The following is a 20,915-nucleotide window of genomic DNA, read 5'->3' on the forward strand; positions in this document are numbered from 1 at the left end:
ACGTACCAGATAATATTTCGAAAATGGGAACTCTAATTATAAGAAGGCTCTGAAACAAATGGTTATAGTTTTCTGTAGAAGTTAAATGGCATCAATAAAACATTATCCAATTTCTAATGATAGGACTTCCGAGTTATATAAAGAAAACTCCAATACTTCTAGAACTCAAACATCAGGAATATTATATATTTCTTGAAGTAGCAAACATAGTTCCTATATTGCTTAAAATGGAGCGCTGGCATCGTGGAAAAGACAACCTTATTAAAGAGTACATTTTTAGTGGAAATAAATACTTTTTTTTATGATTTCTAGTTCAATTAAATTTGGTTAGAAATATTTCTCAATTAAAGTAAGTAGAAATAAACATAGTTAATGTCAATATTATAAGTTCTAATTACCAAGATCAAATAGGCGAATTTGGAATGTGAGTTTAAAAAAAAAAAATCAGAGCATTTTTGGTAGAATTCAAAAAATGTTCATTTTGTTAAGTGAGACTTCTGGATAAGAGGTTTTAATCGCTAAGTTATAATTAAAATTATAATATTGTACGGATGAATTGTTCGTTTGATTCCGAGGAATGTCTGGTTTTCTCGAAGGCTCCGTTATCCAATCACTCTCTCAGTCCTTATCCATTCATTTTTTTGGCACGAATTACATTGGACTAAGAAAATGTTAGAAGAACATCTGTCTAGGTCAGGGGTCGGCAACCTATTTTAAGTAGAGAGCCTTTTCTTTTTAAATAATTTTAATAAATCTTACCAAGAGCCGCAAGGATGGTAGTGTACAAAACTCTGTAGATCATTTATATTCACAATTTATTATTTTACGATATCCAATAACATTTAAATGTTTTATATATTTATTTTTTACATATTGCAAAGTAAATAAACAAATAAATAATAACTAAACCTGTGTTTGGATGAAAATGGAGGCAGTCCTATATATTACGTACTGTATTTTTTGTCCTATATTTTTCAACTCCTTAAGTTTAAATCCTCCATCCATTCCCGTAACACTAGATCTCGCTCATCTGATCTTCATATTCCCTCTCACCGTACCTCATCCTTTGACAAGTCCTTCCTAATACGTGCTACCTCTCTCTGGAACTCCTTGCCTTCGTCTGTCCGCCATGCTCCTACCCTATCCATCTTTAAATCCCGTCTATTCAGTTATCTACTTTCTATTCAGCTTCCTCCGAAATTCTAATTGTTTTAATTTATTTCCTTAATTTCTGCTGTTTTATTATTTTATTTTTACTTATTATATTTTCACTTTTTGTAAATACTTATCACAGGCCAAACTGTTAAGGCCTCTATTTGTTCCTGTATTTATTCTTAGGGGACAATTGTCCCAGAATAATAAATTTCTTTTCTATTTCTATTTTAATATAATTCTATTCAATTTCTAACTTATCACATTTAAAATTCTTTTTGAAAAAATATCTTTACTTTAATAAATGAAATTTTCATTTATTTCAATAAAATTGAAATATACAATTTATTTTGGGCAGGCTGAAGAGCCACAAATTTTAGATAAAAGAGCCGCATGCAGTTCGCGAACTGTGGTTGTCTAGCCCTGGTCTAGGTTATCACGCACCGTATGCTCTCTATTCTTCCCTAAACATCCTCGCATTTTCTAAGCCCAATTCTCAGCTAGATAGAGGGGCATTACTTTTAGGATTACCTGCATTCAAACTATCCGGGGCAAGACTTCATTTCTCAGTTGGCCTGCTTTTTAGGAGTAGTTGTCTGGGGAAGGTAGAGATGGGATTTTGTCCCTTAGCACATATTTTATAGCTTTGATAAGCCCAAAATATGCTTACTATGTGTACACTACAATGTTTTATTCATTTAAATACTTATATCTATTATTTTTTCATTTATATCTACGAAAGACCCAACTACGTAATCATCACCCATCTGTTTTATATATAATAATTATTAAATCGTGTCGGTGTTACAGCAGATATTTTGAAGCGACATTATGAATTGTTTAGTCAGAGAGAACTAGCGAAGAGATTCGTAATTTTGTAAATTCATGTCTTTTGTAATCCATTACTCTTTCCTCCCTCAAATAAGTGAGTTGCGTTCTCTGTTGAGATAAAGCGTTCTAAACGTTAATTTTCTGCTGACAAAGTTTCAGAGAGAAACCAAAAGTGATATAGCTACAAAAGTAATCAAGTGAAGTTTACTTGGTAAATTGAAGTGCCTCGTAAGCATTCTGTGCTTGAAAATATTAATTAATTTTGATATATTTCAAATTACGAATTTAAACAATGTGTGAATATACTATAAAGTAATAACGATCTAACATAATTAACGAATGAAATTCATGATTACTCAAGAATTAAGAAAATTAAATTGGCAGCTCTTGAAACTTGTAACGAATGTAGACAAATTCAATGTTTTCTCTCTTGCAATTACTTTTCATATGTAGAGGAGTTTACCAGCTGTATCTGCCACGAGCAATCTTCTTCATTACCTTCTCTATTTGCTTACTTCTTATCTTCAATACTTTCCTGGAGGCTTTCATTCGTATTGTTATTATCATCATTGTTATTTTGCAAAAAGTAATTTTATATTCTCTTACATTTAAATAAAAAAGAAATATTTTTCCTCTATTAATATAAGTTATTTTAAAAAAAAAGTCATTTCCTTTTTACAAGAAAATTTAGGAAATTTGCTTATTGATGTTCATTTCTCCCGTTTCAATTGCATTTCTGTGTTACAATCTTCCTCAGGATTAGACACTTATCATAGCACAACTTCTCATCAATTGCTTAAACTAGCATGCTTTCTTAATTTTTGAGAAGCCTCAAGAAGCAACCACCGAGAGGTTTCTAACATCTAGGAACAATGGTTCTTAACCTTACTTCAATCCTTGGCTCCTGTCTTAATTTAGATTACAGTCGAGCCTCCCAAAAAAGGACACTCTCTCTAGCGACCACCTCCATTTACGGGCAGTTTTTGGATTTCCCCGTTTTTACCCCTATACACATTCTATATAAAAGAACCTCCGTCTAACGGACACTCTATATAGCGACCGCGGACATTTTGATTTTGGGGAACGGATTATAATGTTTCACCTCCCACCAACGACCACCTTATTATTAAAAGTTCGTTTGACGCGGTGATCAAAAGAATTATCCCCTCTCAAGTTTTTCTTTTTTTTCTGGTTTTTCCTAAATTTTCCTATAATATAAGCTCCATACATCTTGTACCATTTTAATCATTTTTCAATATAACTTTGGACGAACAATATTATTTTATTCCGATATGTCTCTCAAACGAAAGTGGTTAACTCTAGAAGAGAAAATAAATGTGTTGGAAGATTTTGCAAAAACCAAATCGAGCCATCGTCAGCTTGCCGAAAGGTTTGTTCTATTTTTCTAATAATAGATGATAGTATGATGTTAATTTTACCATAAATTATTATTGTTATAAATAAATGTGATGATTATTATAAAGATTATTAATTAAGTCAATAATATGTAGTTTTTTGATAATTTTTTTTTGATAATTAAGAAAAATTTGATGCATATAATATAGCTAAATAATTATGCAATTATGTACGTTTTTAAATCTATTAATAATAAACAATTTTTAAATAGATGTTTGGAAAAAACTCCTATTTTTTCATTATGAAACTTGCCTACCTCCTTCTAACGACCACCTCCAAATAGCGGCCACTTTGCTTAGGATCATAATTTTACTTACTAATGCAGTTCTGTTAGTGGTTTACTAATGCGATGATGTTGCACCCTTGCATTGGAATTAGAATCAACTTTTTTTTTGTTGTTTTTAACGAGATATACTGCACTATGATTAGGGTTGCCAACTGCCCTTTTTTGGAAAGGACAGTCCTTTATTAACACCTGGTTGTCCTTGTCCTTTCTTAAATTAGGAAAGGACGCCTTTTGTCCTTTTTTTCAGATATTGTTCACAAAAATCTAATCTGGCCTGGGTACATTTATATCTTAACGTACTTATTCATGAAAAGTTCATCGTTACATCAGACCTATTCAGTTCAGTTAGAACAGAAAAACAACACGCCAAATGAAGAAGTCTCGGAAGTCAGAACTTAAATCAGAAATACAATGAAATGACGCCAGTGTCCGTTATTGAGAGGTTTCGACTGTATTTTGTTATCTTCTCTGACGGTATTTAAATAAGTTTATTATTTTCTAATGTTGACTCTGGAAGGTAATTTTCTAAAATACTACTTTTCTCTTACTTACGGAGGATGAGAGAGAATAACAATACAAGTAGTGTAGTTTACTATTACTAATAAAACTTATTTAATTTATTGTATTTATTAAAAACTGGAATTTAGTTTAAAGAGTTTTTTACAGTTTAAAGAAGGGATTTTGATTGGCTTTAGAATTGTGACCAGTTAGAGAAATAGAATTGTCTGGCTGACTTAGATAAAATTAAGGCTTACCTAAAGTTCAATCTCCTTCTTTTAGCCAATCTTTTTCTACTTCTTCTTCTTTTAGATAATGTAAGAAATAAAACAATTTCTCTTCATTCTTCCAATTGGCTGGTGAGGAATGATATATAAGTCTAATCTTTTAGAGCGGTGACAGATAGAGATTTGTAGTCACAAAATCAGTACACTTCTTTTTTATTTATTTTTTTATCATTTAACTTTCTTTTAAATATTGACATTTTTCTATTATTATTTTGAGATGCTCATGTTGTCAATCAAAGTGAACCTGTTCACAGAACATTCGAAAAATCGTACCATAATTATGTAAATAAAATTATTGTTTTGAAACAATGCAACTTGCAATAGTTGGCTGCTGGTGCCAAAAAGTATAAATTTTTACATTTAAGTTCGACGTTTCGGACACCTCTGGTGTCTTTCTTCTAGAATTGCAAATCAATTTTTTAAAATTTTCAGTACATCCTTAAATATCCTTCTCTATATCATATATCCTTCCAAGAATGGTATAAAACAATACTAAATTATGCAAAAATTTATAGAGATGAAATAGATATTACAGTTCCGTTTATTAGAGATAAGTAACTGATATCTATGATCTAAGTTTTGAAAACTTAGTTTCCATTGCTGTACTTGTTTTGTAAGAGATGAAGAATCTAGTAACTAGAGCAACTGCAGGAAGTCGCTCGTTACTGCTACCAGGTTATAACTAACCACATCCATTACTTAGTTACCTAGAATAGAAAGCGGATACTGTTAAAGAGAGTTAATTATATTATCAAAATTAACTTTGTCAGTTTATTTATGTAACCAAAATTTAGGAGAAAGGTTATTGAAGGTTATAGAAAGGGTTACAATAAGTTGTTTCAATTGGCCCTTAATTTTTGTCCCCCGGAAAACCTTCATTATTTTAAAACTGGTGAAAAAAATCTCGCTTAAAATATATATATATATATTTTTTAAATCATTTATTTAGTTACAATCAACGCATTTTGCGTTATAAGCAACAAGGGTAACAATAAGCAACATATCACACATATCAGAGTGGAGAAGTTACCCAGAGAGGTAACACTCCAAAAAACATTCTAAATTCTACTGACTCTCTTCATCAGAGAGGAGATCGCAGAGGCAAGACAGTGGCCGACGTCTAGAAGTGTTGTCTGGAAATGTTCTGGAAGATAGAAGTTGCACCAGTGGATTGTGATGAGATTGTTAGTTAAGATGGTATTTTGAGCAATATATTTGACGGCAGGAATGTTGTAAGCCTGTGTGAATGGTTTGATTGGGTGACGTAGAAAGGAGCGTTTAACTGTAGAGCGAAGAATTTTAGACTGCAAGGACTGGATCCTTTGCAGATTTGAGCGTTTGGTTGAACCGCTACAGTTCGATGCTATAAGCCCAGACTGGCTTTAATATACTTACATGTATAAGTCTTTTGTTGTCCAGAGTGAGTTTTGATCTGTTGTCGAGTAGTCTTTTCAGTTGTCGGAAGCGTGTGTTGAGTTCTGTTCTCCTTAAGTCGAGTATGAGGTCTCCATGTAAGTCTTCTCAAGGTAAAGCCCAAGGTAGCGGACTACGTTGACTACTGGTAAAGGAATAAGATTGTAAAAGACAGGAGGAAGAGTGAAGGTAATATTTTGAGATTTTGCCTCGTTCAGTTTTATAGCCCATTTTTTGAACCATTTCTCTAAGAAGGTGAGGTGATACTGAAGGTTTCTATGAGCTACGAGGGTCGTTTGAAAAGTCCGTGCAAAGTCAGAGAGATAGCACTACTGGCGCGTATCGAGGTTATGTTTAGTTAGTAGCATCTCTTGGAAGAACACATACCAAGTTTCAGCCAGATCGGTCTATTTCTTTGTGTTTGGCATTCGTTTGAATCGAGGAAGTCGAGTGATTTTCAAAAAATGGACGAAAAAGAATTTCGTGTGTTGATTAAACACTACTTTATGAAAGGCAAAACGCCTCAGGAGACTAAAGAGAAGCTTGATAAACATTATGGTGACTCTGCACCTTCGATTAGAACAGTTTATAAGTGGTTTCAAAATTTTCGGAGTAGCCATATGGGCACAAGTGACGCTGAACGTTCTGGACGCCCTGTTGAGGTTACTACTCCAGAAATCGTTGATAAAATCCATGATATGGTGATGGATGATGAAGAGTGAAGGTGCGTGAGATTGCTAGTGCTGTGGGCATCTCGAATGAACGGGTACATAATAATATTTTGCATCAACATTTGGACATGACAAAGCTATCCGCAAGATGGGTGCCGCGATTGCTCACGCTTGACCAAAAACGAAATCGTGTGAAGTGTTGGAAGGAGGTTTGCAGCTGTTCCAGAAGAATCCGCAGGACTTTAAGCGTCGTTTCGTCACTGTGGATGAAACATGGATACATCACTACACTCCTGAGACCAAAGAACAATCTAAACAATGGGTTACCAAGGGGGAATCAGCGCCAAAAAAGGCGAAGACCGTTCCTTCGGCCGGAAAGATTATGGCGACTGTCTTTTGGGATTCGCAAGGAATAATCCTCATCGACTATCTGGAAAAGGGTAAAACTATTACAGGTGCATATTATTCATCGTTATTGGACCGTTTGAAAACCGAGCTGCAAGAAAAACGCCCACGATTGGCCCACAAAAAAGTCCTTTGCCATCACGACAACGCACCAGCTCACACCTCAGCAGTTGTGGTCGCAAAATTAATGGAAATAGGGTTCCAACTCGTTTCACATCCCCCCTATTCTCCAGACTTGGCTCCCTCGGACTACTATTTCTTCCCTAATATGAAGAAATGGCTGGCGGGAAAAAGATTTTATTCAAACGAGGAGGTGATTGCAGAAACGAATGGCTATTTTTCAGACTTGGACAAATCCTATTATTCTGAAGGGATCAACAAACTAGAGCAGCGTTGGACGAAGTGTATAAGCCTAAAAGGAGACTATGTTGAAAAATAAAAAAGGTTTACCCCAAAAAAATTAAGTAGTTTCTATTTTTGCACGGACTTTTCAAACGACCCTCGTATTATTGGGTCTTTGTCAGTAGATAAGATGGCAGTATCGTCAGCAAAGCTGAGAAGAGTAGTTTGAGGATGAGTAGGTATGTCTGAGAAGTAGATTGCGTACAGAATGAGGCCTAGTACGCTGCCTTGCGGAACTCCAGCGTCAGCATGGCTGAATGGAGAAAGAATAGTAACCTACCTTCACTCTAAAATCATACTTGACTGACAGACATTTTGAAATAATTAAAAAGATTTTTGAATTAAAATTTGCTAAACTTATAATAAAAATTCTGGTATGTTCAATTGGTGCGACTTGCCCGTACCGCAGTTTACGTCATGATATTTTTTGAAATTTGAAATGCGTACTGAAAAGTTAGTTTGACTTTTTCAATGTTATTAAAAATGGTTAAAAAAAAAGCAAAAATCTCTTCAGTAAGTCATTTCGGGTCGTCAATAATTACTTAAAATCAATAATTTACTAAAATATCTGGCAAGCTAAAAGAAGAGAAGTAACAAAAGTAAAATAGTTGAACCAAATGTATTTTTCGAGCTCAGAAATTGCAACATTTCTACGTCTTCAACTACAGCATCAATTAGTAAACATTTAAAAACAGAAACAAAATAAATATTGACAACGTCGCATGTTATGATCAAGTTACTTGTCACTTTTTTGTCTACTTCTAATTGAAAAATATTGTAAAGTTTTTCTTGTCCTTTTACTAAGAAAGAACTTTACTTATACAACTAGTGCCTGCCACTAGTTATTTTAAATATATGGGTTTGATTAAATAATAAAACTCGCTAAAGTTGAAAGTAATAACCTTATTTATTAACTCATTACCTTTCCTCACATTAACATTTACTAGCAACTAACGCTATTCATTACAGTCACCATTTACAACAGTCACAACAGTTTACTGTTACTTACTCACTACGTAACGCCACAAAACTGTTCCCCGACTGACCACTGGTCCGCACTGCACCGAATTGCACTAGTCTCTGCTACACAAACAAAGCTCTACTCACTAACTGACTAACCGCCTGAGAAGCTATCTCTGAAGCACTCCGCAACACTGACTCTCTCAAACTGTCACTTCCAAAGTGTCTCTCCAAGACTCACTCAAAACAAACTGATTAAAACTGATTAACAACTCTAATAACTCCTTAAAAACTCGATTAAAACTGACTTCTCCAGCTGTGTCTGCCTCCTTTTACCTGCGTGCCTCCCTCCAACTGGGACTGCCCTCCTCCAACTCTCTGAGCATAAGTTTCCACGCCCTCCTGATGTTCATTGGCTGGAGAAAACATACTGCCACCACCTCAGCTGGGGCCGCCCTCCTCCTACTCTCTGTCTCGCTCCTACCTGTCAATCACTGGCTGGGAAAACACATATGCCACCACCCTAACTGAGGCCTTTCTCTTAGCTAGCTTTTACACAGGTCACTAACTCCTTGAACAATCTAGCCCTTTCCTTTCTAGTTCAGGTAAAGACCGGCCCTTTTGTCTACACAGTGGTGGCCTGATACCGACTTTGGTCGCTTAACCCCTAGAACAATCTAGGCCTTTCTTCTCTGCCACAGGTAGATACCGCCCTTTTGTTTATGCAGTGGCGGCCTGTTACTGACTTTGATCGCTCAACCCCTAGAACAATCTAGGCCTTTCTTCTATGCCCAGGTCAACTTCGTTACAATATGTTGTTTTTTTTTTAAAGTACATGGCTACACTTAACAGAAATTAAATTTTAACTGTTTTAATTAACTATTTTCACTGGACCCCAGAAAATTACTGATTTAAAATACAATTATATCAACTAACCATTTGTTTACAACGAGATTTCTACTATAATAAACAAAGTAATAGGAGAATTCATTTCTTTTCATAGTTACAGAAATGATTCATCAGTTTCATTGATGAAGGTTGTATGACAAATGAAAACCAAATGAGATTAGTAGAACGTGCTGGTTTAATTAGTGTACCACAGAATGTTATTATTATGGCAGAGGATGCAATTAGTGTGGCAACCAACGAGGTCACAAAAACAGAAAAAGTAAATCTCTCTCTATCAGAAATTAAATTTTTAAAACCCAATTCCAAAAGATGTGAATGTTAGTTTTTTAAAAAAAAAACAAATTTAATCTGAGACAATAAACTGTAATTTTTCTGCTTAAGAAATACTGATGAAAAAAAGGTGGATTTTTTAGAAAACGTAGTCAGTAGCAAATTATTTTGCAGTATTAAAATGTACATAGTTAATACGAGGGGCACTATTTATGTTTTGAGCCTAATAATAAAAAAAAACAGTAATTTGTCATTCAAAATTACTTTATTGTTTTTCAAAATATTCTCCTTTATGATCTATACACTTCTGCATGCGTTCGAACCACTTGTCAAAGCATTTTTTCCATTTCGCTTGAGACACCTCCAAAACATGGTTTTTGAATGCTTCAAAAACGACGAAAATCGTTGCCCACGTAATTTATTCTAGACGTTCGGAAACAAAAAAGAAGTCATTTGGTGGATGACCCATTAATTCGATTTTTGGAGTGCTCAAATAGTCGGTTGTTAGACGAGATGTGTGATAGCTGGCATTGTCTTGATGAAGAATGATCCGACGGCACTTTGTTTGTTTTCCTTATTTCATCGAGAAGACTTCCGGCGAACAAATGGTTGTGTACCATTCAGAATTGACCGTTCTACGTTCCTCTAAAGGCACTGTTGCCACATGACCAGTTTTTCCGAAAAAAACTTGGCGACCATTTGTTTCGAAGTGCTTCGAGCGCGAACAACTTTTGTTGGATTTGGTTCATCTTGAAACACCCATACAGTCGACTGCTGTTTAGTTTCCGGCTCATACGCATATATCCATGATTCGTCACCTGTTACAATCTTATACACGTCTTTTTGAAGCACCGCCATTGTATTTTTTAAGCATTTGTTTGCACCAATCGCGAACAAAGCAGTCTAAAACGTTAAACCGAAAAAGTTTTCTATTTAAAGATAATTGTATTTTTTGGCTTTATACAAACCATTACATGTATTAATAATTGATAAACAGTTTACCCCAAATTTCAATCCAGTTTGTTGGTTGAGGTTCATTTGAAATGGATTTTACATGATAAAAGTTATTGGGTAATTAGTTTTATTGAAGCTTTATTATTTTGAAATTTTCTGTGATAAATTTTACAAAGAAGCGATTAAATTATGGACATTATTTTGTATTCAAAGTTTAAGCAAAAAATCGAAAATTTTATTTAATTTGAAACATCGATATTTTTTAAAAAAATATAACCTTAAGAGAGTGATAGACTGCGAGAGATAGAATATTATAAATGATACTTCATGATAAATTCCAACTAGGACTATAATTTAAGAATTATTAAACGTATTTTAATCTCCTTAATGGATAACGCAGCAGTTTGTGCACAAATTAGCTCAATAAAGTCAGATTATAAGACTTTAAGGGAAGCCAAAATGTAAATTACATCAATTATTAATAAAATATTAAATGTATAAATAATTTAACATGCAAAATTAATTTTTTTATTTTATTTAATTATCGAAATTGTAGAAATTTGCAAATCGTCAAAATGAAATTAGCAAATTAAAATAAACTGACTATTAAATCATTGCCAAGAAGGTGAATTGCGCTTAAAGCCAGCCAACTAATAACAGTCTAACTTGAGGGTTTTTTTTCACTTGTTTTTAAATTTACGTACGTGGTAGGTTACCTTTTTCGTCGAGTGTTTATGATATTTCCCTGGATGTAGCATGCATGCGTAACGATCCACCGCCATACAGACTAGAATTGCGGCACTCTGCTGGGTCAAAGCTCCACGGAGTAATGCCTGAAATGGATAAAAATAAAATAATTAAATAATTACTTTAAAGGTCTATTTAAATTAGGAAGTTTAAATTAATCGTTAACTGTTTCTTTACAGTTACTGTGGAAACACTAGCAACAATAACCAAGTGTTTTTTGTAAATTCAAAAATATTATGAAAAATCAGAATTATGCCTACTAAGTCAGTCAAGAAGGTGGTGAACATGACTGGAAAACGTAAAGGAATGGAGAGCGGACTGGTCTCTACCAGTAGAAGCATGTTGGGCGAACCGCCGGATATGAAGGTAGCTATGAAACTGACTGAGGTAAGCACCAACCAAGAAGAAAACAAGGTAAGTAATGAACAAATTTACACAAATGTGACGAACAAAAGTACAAATGCGGACCATATAATACCAAAGTACGGATTTGGGACCCTTTTACCTTATTTTGAAAAGTACTAATAAGGACAAAAAATGGGATTTCGAGGCTGCACCCAATGTCAATTGGGAAATTACTACACGAAAAACACGTAGATATTTCTAAAAAGTATCAACGGAATTAAAACGCTTGGCATAAACAGATTGAGAGTAGAGATGAACAATGGTGTATCTGCCAACAGACTATTGAGCTCCATAATTCTAAAGGAAAAGAGTTTCAAAGTCTACATACCCAGATATTTATTGCAGAGAAGGGGTGTAGATACGGATCTGACAGAAGAGGAGATAAAGGAAGTTGTGAGTGGTCCATTAGGGGTTAAATGATATTTTATGTCAGCCTTCAATCAAATTGGGAATTTATGTTACTAGTTTACACCTTCACCCAAAAAGAGCGTTTTATTCCAAAAATTTCCCCTGAAAATGTTGCTAATAAGAGTCGTTAAACTACTTGTGTGGAAAGAGCCAGAGAAAAACCTTGAAAAGCAGAAAAATTGATGTAGTAAAATGGCACATCAAGTTAGCAAATTTTCCCAAGCTTATTGTCCAGTATGATGGTGGCACTTGTAACAGATTTCAAATGTGTACATTTCTGGGTAGTTTCGTTTATGAGTTATGGTGACCAAACCTTTCCTGATAGGTCGGCAGAAAAGAAATATTCCAGTGGAGACTCAAAATCATAATATTATCTAATGTAGTAATAAAAGTAATAGAAATAGTTATGATAAAAATACAGCACATTAAACTAAAACGAGTATACTTCTAAGTTTTTGATCTACGATTGAAGATCTAAAAGACTGTGAGATTCAATAAAAATTGCCCAAAAAAAACTAGTAATTTAATTTTAGGTTCCAAAATTAATTGTCCGCAATGGAACTAAGACTGAAGTGGAGCCCATATCCTACAATTTAACTTAAATAATCACTGAAGTTTATGACAAGCTTTACAACTGTGACGCAAGTCTTTCAATGTTCAGTAAATATATGGAGGAAAGCATGTAACATGTGATGTTTGTAAAGTTAAGACATCTAATTATAACCCTTAAATCATTGTCTTATTTATGAACATTATATATATCTTTAATTGCTTCAGGCGCATAGATTAAGTACAAACTTCCGTTAACTCTTTCTGTAGAATAAAGTAGATCGGCTGAATCTACAGCAAAAGCTTGATTAAGCTGCAAACTGTGCTAAACTAAGTTTTACTGAATTATACGAAGCAATTAGAAATAATAAAAGTTCATGCTAGTGATGTATCACTACTTAAAACAAAATAATACAAAAAAAAATCTAGAGGAGATGGGGGCACATTTGAATAGCTTTAATTTCTCGCCATATATTTGAAACATTTATGATTGGTAATTTTCTCCATATGTTGTGGTAGACCTGTTGTATAATTGGCAGAGTTTCCCTTCGTTTTCATTGTTTGTAAAGTCCAGAATTGAGGAATGTTATTTTGTAAGGTGGAAGTAAAAATTTTTGTTGCAGCTTTGGGAAGTGTATTGTGAAGATTGTAGTGGACAAGGTGTGAGTATTGTTAGTCCATATTAACATTTGGAATTCGTATTTTTAAATCTAGTATTTACAAAAGCCTATTTGCTTGCAAAAAGTGTTGGATATTATATTTTCTTTTACTGAAGGAGAGGGGGCACATTTCAACATCACAATTAAAATGTGCCGCCCTACCGACCTGCAAGTTTGTGACTTTTTTTTTGTTTAATCGCAGAGAAGGGGAAATTGGTCCTAACCTACATTAAGAAGCGCCACAAACCGAATATTTTGTTCAAACTTCCTAAACCCATCACACTTCGGGTACAACATCCCGAACTGAGTCATTCTTGATTTTTTGGAATAGATTTCAGTGGTTTAAAAGGAGAAAGTAATGTAGTAGTGTGAGAAATAACTGATAGAAGGTAGATTCAGAGTAAAGTAATATCATTTCTTTCTATTTTATATTGTGTTCAAAGCTACCCCACTAGTGGGGCAGATATTAATATTTGACACAACATTTTTAAATTTAAAAAATATAGATATGTATGTAAAGTACCAACTGTTTCATGATATAGATCTGTTACGAAGACTTGAAAGTTGTAGAAAACAAAATAAAAAGGTTCAATAATACGATTCTGGGCACTCTGTAACAGAAAATGTAAATTCTGTTCAAATGTGCCCCCCTCTCCACTACACGTTAAATGATCTACTTGTTAAATTTGGAATTACTTCTCTTTTGATAGTTTAGATTTTAGACGGTCTTTAACCATCAGAAATAGCATGCTAGAGCTGAAAACAGAGAATGAAGGAAGTGACGAATTTAAATACGTAAGAGGCACAGATGAGGAAGGATTTTTCCTTGTCTGTTGTCCTGAGTGAAGGAATGTAAAGATTATAAGGGCGATAGCGGAGAATGCAAAGAGTATTTAAATTGGAGAAATTAAAGGATGTAAAAAGAACTTGAAGGAGGATTTAATAGGCGTGGTATAGGAAGGCCTAAAAGAAGTATTGGCAGGGTAGAGCTGTTAAACGATATTTGAGCCGTTTATTTTGAAAGTGGCATAAGTCACTTTTTCAAAAAAAATCGAGTTAATGGCAACACTAAATACAATTGAACGGTATATTTTCATTTTTAAAAAATTTGCAATTTGAAATATCAGTATCATGAGATAACAAATACAAGTAAATCTTCTCGAAAGTTAGCATCCATATTTTTAAACGTGTTAAAACGCAAACCCTTAAATATCTCGAGTTAAAAACAAAGTGACTTATGCCACTTTCAAAATAAACGGCTCATTTGTGCCAGGGTGATGTGAGCATCTTTAGGGATTGCAAAGTTAATTCGAAGGAAACAGTACACCAAAACCTTAAATTTACTTTTAAGAATCCGAGAGAGGCCCTCATGGACAGAAGGCTAATCGAAGTGTGGGAAAATTAAAGAGGAGATTTCGAGCAACATGGTTTATCGAGAAAGAATATTAAACTCTCGAGATTATTGACAGAAGAGGGAGGAAAAAAAACTGGTTAAGGAGGTGATCAAAGAAAAAAGTTATTCCACTCTTTTCAAGTCGATCAGTTCGGCGATATAAGAAGGGTCTATGGATAAAGCTAACAGCCAACCAATTCTCAACTCTGCTTATTAAGCAAAGTGTTGTGACGGCAGCAAAATAGACGAAAAATGATTAGGGGCCCTCAGCAATCGATTATCTGATAATTTTTATACAATCTACCCATGCGTCAACTAATTAAGTTTTATTCAAAAGTTCTCCGTTAAAATGACATCTGACAGTTTATTCTAAAGTAAGTGTTGGTATTTATCTCTATTCTTTCCCAGAGAATCTCTTTCTGTCCAGAAAATTCGAAAACAAAGTTGTAAGAAACTTCAAAAAGGTTAGAAAATTGTAAGACTTAAAATTAAATTTAAAAGTTAAAACTAAACCGTTCTATGCATTATTTGAATTTCTGGTTCACACTATCAAAGAAAGGCATTAGATGAAAAACAACTTGGAGCTATATAATCTATTTGTGAAATAGTTAAAATGAGAATAACTTAATATCACGAATAACGAGCTGGCAATTCTGAAGCAAATGCCCCCAATAAACGCGAAATTGCACTTAGTGAACCATTGTTAGTTATACTTCGTTATTTAATATATTCATTTCTTATATATACTAAAGTTTATAAGGAAGCAATTTCAGAGAACTTAAATGAAAATAATAAACTATTTACTTTCATATGCAGATGATATGATATCAACCTTGAGTTGTACAGTTTAAGGAAACTTTTAATTTTAGGAAATTACTGTTCTTTAAAGTTAAGTTGTGTAAAACTTAATTGTGACTAACGATTAATACTCATGTCTCAAGTTAGTCGTAGGACGATATCAAATAAAGATTAGTTTTGTGGCAGAATTTATCATTAACCACAACTAATTATTTAGTTTAGGACAAATGATAATTAATTTTAATTATCCACTAAACATGGCGACTAATTTAGTATTTAACAGACTTTTTTTGTTTAATCGTTTGGGTAATTAATTAATAGGATTTAAAAATGAGTTACACCAACGAGTCACCCAACTATGCAGGGACTCGTCCAATATTTCGGACACAGTTCTGGATTCGGGAGCCACAAAATAAAACATTATAGTTCATTCATATACTTTTAACCAAATTAAACTTCTTGCCATAAGAAGATTCTTGCTTTGTAACGTTTCAGCCATATTTCAATTAGAATCGAAAAGCGCATATCCCACCTAATGTCGCAACTGTGCAAACAAGTAAACGGCGAAGAGTTTATAGAGCTTGGTAATTAATGCTGGCCGTAAAGGTCATTTCAAAGTCAACAAACAAATGGGGAACTTTTTGCTCTCTAAACTTTTCATCAATTTGACGTACTGTGAATAAGTATTTTGGGAATATAAAATTCATATCAAGTTCATAAATTTTACCTATCTATCAAGGATAAGTAAACCTATTTATATTCGTACAGAAGTTAGCATATAAAAAAGTAAGTTCTAAGTGGCAAGAGCGCAATTCGATCATGAAAAAAAGCAGGACTGACAAATGATGAGCAAATCTAAAGTAACGCATGCAGAAAGAAAGACATGGTTGCTCAAGAAAGTGCTGAAGAACTGTCAGGATTGGTTTACTTGAAGTGACAGTCAAACTCATCAAATGTCAACCGAAAATTCTTGTAAAAGGTTTTAAAATATATCATATTTCCACCAATATTTGACCATTAGAAACATCATAAATAAATTTACATCACAATTTTATTATAAAAGTAAATAAAAATAAATAAGTGATTTTATAATAAAAGCAAAGATATTAAATAATGAATGTCTAAATTAATTTAAGCTCATAGAAAGTTAAAGTCATTATAATGAAACTTGTAAGTGTCTTAATAAAACAATATTAAACTCTTGTTTACTTCATTCTCTAAACTTGATAACGAAAAGTGTGATACCAAAATTATTTTCGAAGGTTAAATTTAATTAACTTCTGATTAAAATTTCCTCACTGAAGCGAAAAATTGCACAATCTAAATTATCAGGCAAAATATTTTTATATTTCTCTAACCACAACACCTAATATTAAACTACTCTGAAGAATTGATTGACAGCTCAGTTAATGGATTGTTACCATTTCCACAAACAACTGGTCAGAATTAATTGTGAGGATTATTTTTATTTTCCAGAGTGAGCTAAGGATTTCTTTTTAAATTAATAATCCTTTTAATTGAATTTTAAAGGTAAAGAATTAATCCATTAAGTTGAAAATTTTTAATTTTATTTATGAATTAAGATTAAATTTATTTTCATTTGTCGATTTTTAATTATTCTATGTTAGCTTTAATTACTGCTATTGCAACTAATTTTCAACACTGTGTTTATTAAAGAAATTAATTATTCATCTTATTCATTAATTCACAATCAAAAAATAAATTAATTAAGAAATTAAAAATAAATTTCTTTTGTAATTAATTGTAAAGTTAATGAAGACTCCACGATAACCAAGCGGTTAGTATTGCAATTTAATGTTACCTCTATTTTAACGGTTCCAGGCTAAGATGTATTGTGCAATACGTCTTATATGTTTATCATGAGAACTTTATAGAATAATTTGTTTTTCTGCAACCATGTAGGGAAGTTCTCATTACTCAATTAAAATCAGCTGTGTAATGCCCAACTTCCCACACTAGTGGGGGGAAATTCCCATTAGTGCCACTTTCCGCACAAGTGAGTGGAAAAACTTTATTGTGCTTTCTTGATATAAGAAGTTTTGTTATTAACATAAATATTTTCTGTAAAACTTTAATAAGCTTATTTAAATTTATTTTATCTAAATAATTAAAAAACGAATATTAAAAAATAAAATAAAAATTGAAAGGAATATAGAAATAAAAATAATACTTTAATAAATAATTAGATATTTTTAATTATAACAGTTAAAAAGGTTATAGTGTTACCTTATAGAAATTTAAAATGGATTCTAGTGATTCCTGTTTAGAAAACACTGCTCCATCAATAAAAGAAACAGCAGAAAATGTAATAAGTAATGTAAATACGTAAGTAATGTAAATAATTGTAATATAACAATAAATGTTTATAATAAATAAATTACTTTTTGTAGACTGTAAAAATGAAATTTTTAATTTTATTAGTTAATAAATGGTTGCAGAAAAAATATAATATTTAACTCTAGTGTAAAGTATTTTCCTCACACTCGGCAATTTGCACTCGCTCGCTCGTGCGTGCAAACCCTGCCTCGCGTGAGGAAAAGTACTACTTTCCACACTTGTTAAATAAATAACTATTTCTAGTCGCCTCCGTCCAAGAGACCTAATTAGGTAGCTGGACTTAAAATCTGCCAAAATAAATAGGCATTACTTTAATTTAAATAAATAACAAAATCGATAAAAAATAATAATAAAATGATATGAGTACATGTGAAACTAATAATTACCAGAATATAAAACTATGGCAATGCTTCCCCTTACAGGAATTAATAGAAAATACAAACATGTCCGAAATTAAATTGTCCTATAACTGCACCCGTGCTCTACAAAAGGGTGAAGATTGTCAAGTTGGCTAAATGTATTTGAAAGTCTAAAATGTCGTCGAACAAAAAAAAAAAAAGACAAAAAAATAATTTTCTTCCTTATTATGATCCTTAGAAAGTTTAAAAATTGAGTTCCTTAACAATCTACTTTTCCAGGACAATGTAGCAAAAAGTTTTTTGATAGATGGACTCAAAAGGAGTTGCTTTTATGAAGAGTTGGAACATTTATGAACTTCCCTAAAAAGGAAATTGAACTTGGGCTGATTTATTCAGGTACGTCAGATTTTTTTTTTGGCTACAGTCTGTTTTAAATTTACATTCCTCACCCTTTTCTTCAATTTAAATAAATTGCCTAAAAATTAATATGCAATACTTCTGGTGGAGCTTAAATAATAAAAATTTAATAAAATCGAACTTTGTTAATGAAACAACGAAGATAAGTTTTAGACTTAACTTCTTACTCTATTTAGTTTAGAAATACGAGGGTCGTTTGAAAAGTCCGTGCAAAGTAAGAGATGTAGCACTACTGGCGCGTATCGAGGTTATGTTTAGTTAGTAGCATCTCTTGGAAGAACACACACCAAGTTTCAGCCAGATCGGTCTATTTCTTTGTGTTTCGCATTCGTTTGAATCGAGGAAGTCGAGTGATTTTCAAAAAATGGACGAAAAAGAATTTCGTGTGTTGATTAAACACTACTTTATGAAAGGCAAAACGCCTCAGGGGACTAAAGAGAAGCTTGATAAACATTATGGTGACTCTGCACATTCGATTAGCACAGTTTATAAGTGGTTTCAAAATTTTCGGAGTGGCCATATGGGCACAAGTGACGCTGAACGTTCTGGACGCCCTGTTGAGGTTACTACTCCAGAAATCATTGATAAAATCCATGTTATGGTGATGGATGACAGAAGAGTGAAGGTGCGTGAGATTGCTAGTGCTGTGGGCATCTCGAATGAACGGGTACATAATATTTTGCATCAACATTTGGACATGACAAAGCTATCCGCAAGATGGGTGCCGCGATTGCTCACGCTTGACCAAAAACGAAATCGTGTGAAGTGTTGCAAGGACGGTTTGCAGCTGTTCCAGAAGAATCCGCAGGACTTTAAGCGTCGTTTCGTCACTGTGGATGAAACATGGATACATCACTACACTCCTGAGACCAAAGAACAATCTAAACAATGGGTTACTAAGGGGGGATCTGCGCTAAAAAAGGCGAAGACCTTTCCTTCGGCCGGAAAGATTTTTTTATTTTATTTATTTATTTATTTATGATCAAAATACATAAATTGCACAAATAATATTCATTGAATCATATAGCCTAGGGTACACTGACCGTCAGGCGAGTTCCGCGTTACAATACAAGTATATAACATATCGTAATTCCCCAAAAATAAACTTATTTCAAAATATCGGATATTTAAAATTATCAACATAACCAAAAAACACAAAAAATTTTCAAATAAACAATTTCAACAATTACTTAACACAGCTATAATAACCAATATAAATATTGCCTACATTTCCAATTATTTATTATTTACTTAATTTGTCCCATATCTACATATTAATTGCAATAAATATAATTAAATCCAATGAACCAACACAAACAGTAACATGAAATAATCACTAATATGAAATCAAATTCGCAATCACATATTATATATTTTTTATATTTTATATATATATATACATATTTTATTTATTTATTTATATATTTAATTTTTATTATACATATATTTTATTTCATATATTGACACTTTAAATATAAGAACTTATGAAAACAAACTCAACCGCAGAATAATGCCGGTGGTCTATGTACAGTTTTCAAGAACAGACTGTCTATATTTGTAAGCACATCGTACATAGGCAACAATTTGAGACCAATCGTGGCCATTCAATAGTTTTAACATGCTTTCCGTAGAAATCTTATCTTTCCCCAGTATTTCCAATCTATAATTTTCAAGAGCAGGACATACCACCAAAAAGTGGTGCAAGTCTTCCTTGAGCCCCATATTACACAATAAACAATCCGACGAGAACTCAGATATCCATGGTTTACATCTTAAATTAATCATTTCTGATCTTATTTTTATAATTAATTTACACTCCAAAAAACTCTGAGTTGTTAGATAGTGGTGACCTGAACTAAACTGAAACTTAAGATGCTTGTATAGTGAATGAAACGTGCTATCATTAACTCTCTTGTATAAATTATTATTTTCAAAATTAATCATACTTCGCAACAGTGTGCCCGAATTCTCATCCCACTGTTCTACAATGTTTCTATTATTGCCAGGGTCAATATTAAAGTGATTGACAAGAGATAGCCATTCCTTGGCCCAACCTAATTTTTTATTAATCATAGATTTAGCCAAAAATTTAGGTAACCTGCCATCAGCCATCAGCAATACCTTTCCAACATACCTTATATGCAGCCGATACGTATACATATACATACTGTTTAGACCGGTTTCAAGCAACAAAAAGTAGGTAGGGGTATTCTGTGGCAATCCAAATATCTTTTTAAGGAAAAAGCGCTGAATTTTTTCAACCTCGTCAAACTGTTGCCAGCCCCAAACTTGGGCCCCATAACATAGAACCGAGCGTGAAGTTGCATGAAATAACCTCAGTTTTTTAGCAAAATTTATATTTTTATTC

At 33.0% G+C, this 20,915-nt stretch overlaps 1 protein-coding gene across 11 annotated transcripts in view; it reads right to left on the reverse strand.

The window, feature by feature from the left end:
- Positions 1-20,915, reverse strand: part of LOC141460164 (trace amine-associated receptor 8c) — a 471,099-nt gene that overhangs the window by 74,082 nt on the left and 376,102 nt on the right. For 7 of the 11 annotated variants that reach the window (XM_074139888.1, XM_074139886.1, XM_074139887.1 and 4 more), the window contains one exon: positions 11,159-11,287. In XM_074139888.1, the coding sequence (XP_073995989.1) occupies positions 11,159-11,287 (129 nt within the window). The remainder of the gene's footprint in view (positions 1-11,158; positions 11,288-20,915) is intronic. The other 4 variants (XM_074139893.1, XM_074139892.1, XM_074139895.1 and 1 more) reach the window with 1 other exon arrangement.

The sequence above is a fragment of the Rhodnius prolixus genome, unplaced genomic scaffold, assembly GCF_049639745.1.
Source record: "Rhodnius prolixus isolate KJV_2025 unplaced genomic scaffold, Rpr scaffold_6, whole genome shotgun sequence".
Lineage (NCBI taxonomy): Eukaryota > Metazoa > Arthropoda > Insecta > Hemiptera > Reduviidae > Rhodnius > Rhodnius prolixus.